This window comes from Crotalus tigris, unplaced genomic scaffold, assembly GCF_016545835.1.
Source record: "Crotalus tigris isolate CLP2741 ecotype Arizona unplaced genomic scaffold, ASM1654583v1 scf7180000023829.5930981, whole genome shotgun sequence".
In the NCBI taxonomy this organism is placed as follows: Eukaryota; Metazoa; Chordata; class Lepidosauria; order Squamata; family Viperidae; genus Crotalus; species Crotalus tigris.
Genome location: NW_024100213.1, coordinates 1,445,732 through 1,453,384, shown reverse-complemented (window position 1 = coordinate 1,453,384; position 7,653 = coordinate 1,445,732). Strand labels below are relative to the sequence as shown.

Below are 7,653 nucleotides of genomic sequence, written 5' to 3'. Positions count from 1 at the left end.
ATATGACTGTAGAACATTGTAAATGCCCATCAACACAGAACCGAGGTGGCGCAGCAGTTAGAGTGCAGTACTGCAGGCCACTTTAGCTGACTGTGTTCAGCAGGTCAGCGGTTCAAATCTCACCGGCTCAAGGTTGACTCAGCCTTCCATCCTTCCGAGGTAGGTAAAATGAGGACCCAGATTGTTGGGGGCAATGTAAATATATATATACATTGCTTACTGGTGTACACCGCTTAGAGAGTGCTTGCACTTAAAGCGGTATATAAGTCTCATAAATAAATAAATAAATAAATGTGGGCTGCTTGCTAATTGCCAAAAATGCAATCATATGACTGCAGGGGAACCCAGCCTTCGAACTTTGAATCTGTGTCATAAGTACTTTTAAGATCCATCATAACTTCAAACAGTCACTAAGCAACTGGTCATAAGTTGAGGACTATCTCTAAAATATTTCAATCGTTTTGGATTTAAGTTTTTATTAAATAGGCAAGCCATAACTCTGATTATTTCATTGGATCTTAACTTGGCCTTTTTCTTTTTCTTCTGGATAATCCAAGCAATACCTTAAGAGACAAGTATTAACAAGATCCTGGAAAACAGGAAAGAACTGGAAATGTTGCCAAGGTGACAAATATGTTAGAAAATCTCCACAGTGGGAAATTTGACCACCAAAATGGCAATATATGATTTTCCTTCACTTAATTTATATTTATTATGCACAACAAAGTCATAATAATTGCATATGAGCCAGGCATAATCTGAGTTATATGTATTTTCTTCTCTATATACTCCATTATCTTGTTTATATATATATATATATTTAAATACCAACTTAAAATCAAACTGATATTAGTATTAACTGTGGGTTACAAACTCATTTCTTAATCTAGATGAAAGAGGCATGCCTGTACCAAGAGCAGAGCAGAAGCATGTCTGGTTTAATTATAGTTATATTTTTTTAAAAATAATGTATTTCTTCAACTTCAATCCCATCTTTCTCCACTATTACCATTATCGAACAGCACCATGTTCGACCAAATCAACAACAGAAGCCCTTCAATGTACTTTATAAAGGAAAATGTTTTTGCTTACTGGCAGAAAGATAACTAAGATGTAGTTGTTCTGATGTTATCTTTACTATCTATAGCAGCAATTCTCAATCTTTGTGTGACGGCGACCCCGTCACACGCATGCGCGGCACACATGCGCGGCGCCGCCCCCTGGGGGGGAAAATGGCAGATCGCGTTGTTTCGCGACCCCCGCAAAATGGTCGATCGACCCCAAATGGGGTCGCGACCCATAGGTTGAGAACCGCTGATCTATAGTATAGAAAATATCTTATGTCTTTTCAGAGGAAATATTTTCTACACATCGTGTGAATCAATTTTTAAGCCATGATTTACAAACTACAATGGCTGAGTTTACACAACATATGAAGTTAAAACCAAGCAAAGGTCACAGTATATGGTTAGGTAAAGTGCATGAATCCCACAATGAAATTGGAAGGACATGAATTGCTTCCCTGCTCTTATTAAAAAATTAAAGCTCTTAATTTACTGCAGTGGTTTTGAATTCTCCATGTTTATCTCTTTTATGAACTCAAGACCAAAACATAATGCCATCTCAAATATAACTACTATATTTGGGCTGCAAAAATCCAGCCAAATATTTCAAAGTAGGAGTTACAGCCCTACAGAATAAAATATAATCTAAAATCCCATCTGCTAATATAAAAACTGTTTAGCATGTGTTATTATATTTACCTGTGTTAACATTCTATTCTGTGAAGTAACAAATTGGTATCACACTCAAAACAAAACAGGTAAGTAAACTTCTATGTGAATGCATCCATATCTAGAAAAAAAGCAACAGTTTTTTCCTTTGATAATTATATTTTCAACATACAGCTACTTTCCAGTTATACACAGACATTTTTAGCTTCCCATCTTTCTACTACAGTTCTTGTTATCTAAGAGTTGGAAGGACCTTAGAATAGCATTTAACAGTGGGTAGGCCTGGAATACAAAATGGCAAAAATAAAATAAAAATAAAGAAAGAAAAAAAATAACCCATTACCCATTTCCCTTTGTATAGGCATGAAAGTACAGTGATTTTTTTTTTTTTAATATTGTAGATGCTTGTTAGGAATTTCCTCAATCATGTTCAAGTTATCAGAATGTTTCAGATATTAAAATCCAGTATCATCTTATTAATTTTGCAGAACTTTGGAGGGAGTTCAGTGTTTGGATGTCAGAGTTAGCGTAGATGACACACGGAAAATCTGTGGCAACATGTTACTCAGTTGGTAAAACATTTCTTCAGAAATACTTTGTGGTACCAAGAATTGAACAGTTCGAGAAATCCCACCATCCCAGGAAGCCATTTCCATCATAAATCCTTTGACACACTTAAATACAAGTTCTGCTCTTTTCAGGCACCAAGATATTGTCATTTCTTCAGACATATCATGTATCAGCAGAAGAGGAATACTAATTGTGGTGATGTCATGGGTGCAGCACACTTTAAGGATATTTCGGAGGCCCATGATTGCAGGATCCCGGGCTGTAATATTACCTGACCTCACATTGTCATCCACACAAAGATGAAAAGTCACATGAATTTCAGAGAGATTTGAATGTCGGGTGATATAAAATTCTCCTGGAAAAATATTTAATTGATTCTGTTCCCCATTCTTAGATTTATCTTCATTGCCACTATTTCTGTTTCCTGCTTCACTTAGTTTTTTGGCCTTACTACTGTGTTGTGCTCGAGCATAAAGGACAACTTGCTGAACAACTTCAAGCTGCTCCTGAACTCCAGGAAAATGGAAATCTGTACACTCCTGGCAAACTGTTGCAAAATCTCTTTTGATCCCACTATACGAACTGATGCGATTATCTACTAGCAAGACTAGACCACAAAGGGAAGTTGAATAAAGTGATAGTGCAGTTTGAAGACGGTGGAGTTTGACTCCGCTGCGGTGACTGCGCTTGTGCTTGCAGAAATCCAGCATATCTGCCCTCAGTAGTCGCAGATTATGCATGGTTTTCAGCTGTGCTCCCAAATGGATAGTGAAACTTTCTTCCAATTGCCTCTGGTCCTCAAAGAGTCTTCCAGTTCCTTCTTCAGATTCTCTCCACTGATTAGGAGTAACTTTGATCTCATCACCAATAGTACTGTTGGGATTTTTCAGATCCTGGTGAAGTTTTACAACCCATTCTTGATACTCTTGTTTTTGGATTGCCGTGGTTTGTTTCAATTCATTGTTCCACTTGTTCTCCAGTAGCTGCTGGGATTCAAAGTGCTGAGCTGCCAACTTGTTTACATCTTGATCTGTTAATGATTTCCCCAGTTCTTGCATCACCTTATCCATTTCTGCTCTTTGTCTTTCTCGCAGTTTTTTTAGCTCCATGTCCCTTTCACTTATTAATTCAGAGATGCTAACAAAATAATTATGTTCCAAGTTTAACAGAGTTTCAGAGGCAGGAGAGTGGATCAAGTCATGATAAACATCTGCAAAATCTTCATCCCAGCTGGGGTCTTCTGGTCTGGCATACTCTGATGTTGCTTCAGTGTAAGCTTGGGCCCAAGCCTTCGCCAGCTGGTGTAAATCCATTTTACCAGATTTTACAGCTTCTAGAGCCGCTTCTGCTTCTCTGTCAAAATCTTCTACAGATTCCTCCTCTATGAATTTAGCAAGAGACTCTCTTAAGCCATTTTCTACGAAGCAAGGCAAATTATGAAGAAGCATCAGACGCCTAGGCAAATGACTAACATTTTCTTGGGCAGGGAAGGTCAGCGGCACGGTAAGCACAAAATGCTGGTTCCCAGCGTTGAATTCATACACAAATTCTCTCTCCATCCTGCGGCTTTTTCCTTAGCGACTCTTCCTGCCGACGGCCGGGTGCCTTCCTAAGCGTTTTCAATTTATGTTCTTTTCAAAAACAACCGCCTCCCCCCCCAAACGTGCGCTTCCGCTTCTCAGTTGTTTCTGCAGTGCCCGCTCCCTTTAAATAGGGCCGGCTTCCGGAGTAGAGAGAGAGAGAAAGGCTTTCCGGCCCGATGGTCTCTTCGAGGCTTAAGCGAGCAGCGTCGCCGTTTTGGGACAAGGGTCGCAAAGCGGCGACATACGAATCCCCGGGCGTGACGGGGGCTTCCGGGTGCGCCCAGGCCGAGTCCAGCTCCTCCGGCGCAAGTAACTTCCAAAGGAGGCGAGTCGCCGCTGCCGCCGTGCAGCTGAGACCGTCCTGAGCTACGCTGGGCCTTTGAGGACCGACTGCCGCCCCCGGCTCACCTTTCAGCGGGGCAGAGGCGACACGGAGCCCTTCCCGCCGCGAGGTCCAGCCTCCTGCAAACCGGCGAGAGGGGCGGGCCTGCGTGCAGCCGCGGCCCCTGGGTGGAGAGCGAGGGCCGGCCTTGGTAGGCTCAGCCCCTGTCGTCGTGTTTACGTTCGTCCCGCTCGGGGTTCCCCAAGGCGGCCTCGGCCCCCCTGCCCGAACCCACCTTCGCTCCCTCCAGGCCGGGTCAATGCGGCGCTTTTCGCCGGGCTATGGACACCAGCGACCTCTTCACCAGCTGCAAGAAGGGCGACGTTTGTCGCGTGCGGTGAGGCCTGGGCCGAGGCTTCAGGGGGTCTCCGGGCGGGCCGAGGGTGGAGAAGGTGCGGCTGGCCCGTTTGGGGCATGACTGACCCCACCTCTCCGCGGTGGGCCGGGTGTTGGTAGAACCGGCTGGTATATAACTCTGGTGCTCGGGTTTGGCTGCCCGTGTATTTGTTGAGAGTCGATGCGTGTTTGTTTACGAGCGAGAACTTTTCAGAGTGGGTTCTTGCATTTTCAGACTCTTCCAACGTGTGAAGGTGGAGCAGGCTGTTCCAAGCACTTAACTGAAAGTGCTTCTAATTATTAGTTACTTATTTGCCATCATTTTAAGGAGAACAGAAAATGCAACCACTTGTTATTTGGTATGCAAGGGAAAAAGTCACTCTGTTGAGGGAAATGTACAATGAAAACTCTGGTTTAGTATTCTAGGTTGGAAACTAGCATTTGGGAGGAAATAAGCTATATATGCACCACATCTGGCTCTTTGTAGCATTTAGAATAACAGTAGTAAGATGATCAAAAGGAGCATTAACACTTTTTCTCATAGTGACTAACGTTTCTTATCACACTACATATATTAAAATATTCAATGAAAGAATGCCTGGTTCACACTTAACTTGCTTTGTTAGAAATCGCTTATACTGTAGATAATCCTCATTAGCTTTCATCACTCCCATTTCCATTTTCTCTCTTCCAAAAGCAGCAAAGTGTGTATGCATACTCCACACATTTGATCATTTCAAGTATGTGAGAATCCTGTGTTAGATAGTAAGACAAATATGCGTACAGTATATTAAATATTTGGGACCCAAAAATGATAGAAGGAATTCTGTTTTAATTTTGTTATGATGCGCATACTTTTGGCCTGCCCTCATTTACTTCTCTCCCAAAGCAACTACTATTATTAAGTCTCTTACTCAGGTTGTTTTATGTCAGTAGTGGGAAATCCATCCTCCTCGATTAGGTTCACTTCCTGGTGACTTGATGGATATGTCAATGCAGTTTTCTTGGCAACAACATGGAAATGGTTTGACATTGCCTCTGGAATGTTTATTTTGTTTCTTGGCCTAGCCTTGGAATTATCTGGTGCTTTACCATCCAAGTATTAAGTAGAATGAACCTGCCTTATAGTTTCATTTTGTTGTTTTTCCATCAGTCAAGTTATTCTAAACGCTGCCATCTAGCTGAGCCCCTGGTTCTTACATTCTTTCTAAAAAAAGTTTTTCTGCTTATCAGCTCTACTTCATCCCTAAAACAGCTGACAACTTCAGATATCCTAACAGAGCTAGTTTAAAAAGTAGAGAGATATAGTATATGTGAGATGAGCTTTGAAGCAATTTATAAACATTCAGTGTCATACTAAAATTACATGGTATTTGAAGATAATTTGAATCTATCTGCTGCTTTTCCGTTAAATGAGTTTAGTGTGGCTTGTAACAAGGAAGAATGTAGCACTGTTACTGTATAGAGGACATAATCAAGATACAAGCTAATAATTGTTAGCAATTTATAAAGAGAGGGTATGTATAAGTAAGCAGTATAGGAATAATTATCAATTGATTTAGTCATTTAATGCTAAAATTTATCTCATACTAAGCAATGTCAGTTACCAAAATAATGATTATAACAGATTTAATCAGATTTAAATATTGGAATCATAAACCGACAGTTAATTTCAATTTTCTTATAACAAGTAAGAATATTTTTTAAAAATTCTATGATGTAAAACCCATACCAACCAAAATGTACAACAGTAATAATATAGTAGATGAAGAGAATAATCCAATGTAGTACATTAAATGTTGCCATTTTAGGGTTTTCTTAATTGTTTTCTCTATATCTCTGAAGTTTAAGCTAAAACAATTAGAGTCCTAATTCAACAGTCTGATTATAATACCCTTTCCCCCCTTTTAAAATGATTTTTCAAGAAACAAAAGATGCTTTATTTTTATTTTTGTTATTCAATTTTAATCCCGCCTTTTATTACTTTATAAATAACTCAAGTTGGTGAACATACCTAATAGTTTTTCCTCCTCCTATTTTCCCCACAACAATAACCCTGTAAGGTAGACTGGGTTGAGATAATGAATGACCCAAAGTCACCTTGCTGGCTTTCATGCCTAAGGCAGGATTAGAATCCACACCCTCCTGGTTTTTAGGAAAATTATTCAGTCAATGCAAATCTAAGCAGCATGGAGCAAAACAATATAACAATACTATTAATGTGTATTTATACACAATAATAATATAAACACATATAGTATTTATATCATAGAATGCTATTTTAAAAAATGATGAATAGCATTATATCCTTACTGTACTACCATTCACCTCTGGCATATGCATTCCTTATTTCCCAGTCCAAATGTTCTCTGATAGAGCTGATATCCTAAATTCCAGGTATGAAGGACCAATGCTATATTTGGTAATAGGAAATTCCTTAATAGGAGAGTCTCTGCAGAAAATGCTTGTCTCTAGTCCCTTCGACCTTAATTCCTGATGAATGGGAACTCTGAACATGTGGTTCCTGCAGGCAGATTCCATGTGGAGTAAGCACTCTTAATGATAATGAGACTCCAAGCCACAGGTGTCAAACTTGCCACATCACATGACATGTTGTGACGGATCACAACTTTTTTTGCATTGCCGGAGCTGGGGTGGGCAGAGCCTCTGCATGATGCAACCAGCCCACAGGCCGACAGTTTGACACCCCTGCTCCAAGCCATGAAGGATTTAAAAAGTAATAACATTGAATTGCACCTGAAAACAAAGTGGAAACTGCACTTTGTTGCATGCTTCTATTTTCTCATGCTATATAAAGGGACAATATTTGTGTTCATATCAATAATATCATTGATAAGTAACCTTAAAGAACTTTTGTTATTTGTTTCACAGATACACACACACACACACTAGAAGGTTGGATTTGATCTACATTAGGTAGACAAATGGAATGAGTGTAATATGAAGAAAATATTTTTTGGCAGAATCTCACTTATTTGGGTGGGGCACCGTTGCTGGGACACTTTTTTAATAAAAAGAAAACTGAAGC

General features: G+C 40.0%; 2 protein-coding genes across 7 annotated transcripts in view; one reads left to right on the top strand and one right to left on the bottom strand.

Annotated features, from left to right (window-relative positions):
- Window positions 1-220: 220 nt before the first annotated feature.
- Window positions 221-3,892, bottom strand: CUNH12orf4 (chromosome unknown C12orf4 homolog). Its single transcript, XM_039321773.1, has one exon. It carries the CDS (start codon window positions 3,860-3,862, stop codon window positions 2,237-2,239), a length of 1,626 nt encoding a protein of 541 aa, XP_039177707.1. The 5' UTR covers window positions 3,863-3,892; the 3' UTR covers window positions 221-2,236.
- Window positions 3,893-4,030: 138 nt separating this feature from the next.
- ABTB1 (ankyrin repeat and BTB domain containing 1) overlaps window positions 4,031-7,653 on the top strand; it is a 28,893-nt gene continuing 25,270 nt past the window's right edge. For 2 of the 6 annotated variants that reach the window (XM_039321775.1, XM_039321774.1), the window contains exon 1: window positions 4,031-4,211. In XM_039321775.1, the coding sequence (XP_039177709.1) occupies window positions 4,063-4,211 (149 nt within the window). In that variant the 5' untranslated portion in view covers window positions 4,031-4,062. The other 4 variants (XM_039321779.1, XM_039321778.1, XM_039321777.1 and 1 more) reach the window with 2 other exon arrangements.

Excerpts from the sequence above, each read along its gene's own strand:
- CUNH12orf4 (XM_039321773.1), bottom strand. The coding sequence starts at position 3,862 with ATGGAGAGAGAATTTGTGTATGAATTCAACGCTGGGAACCAGCATTTT.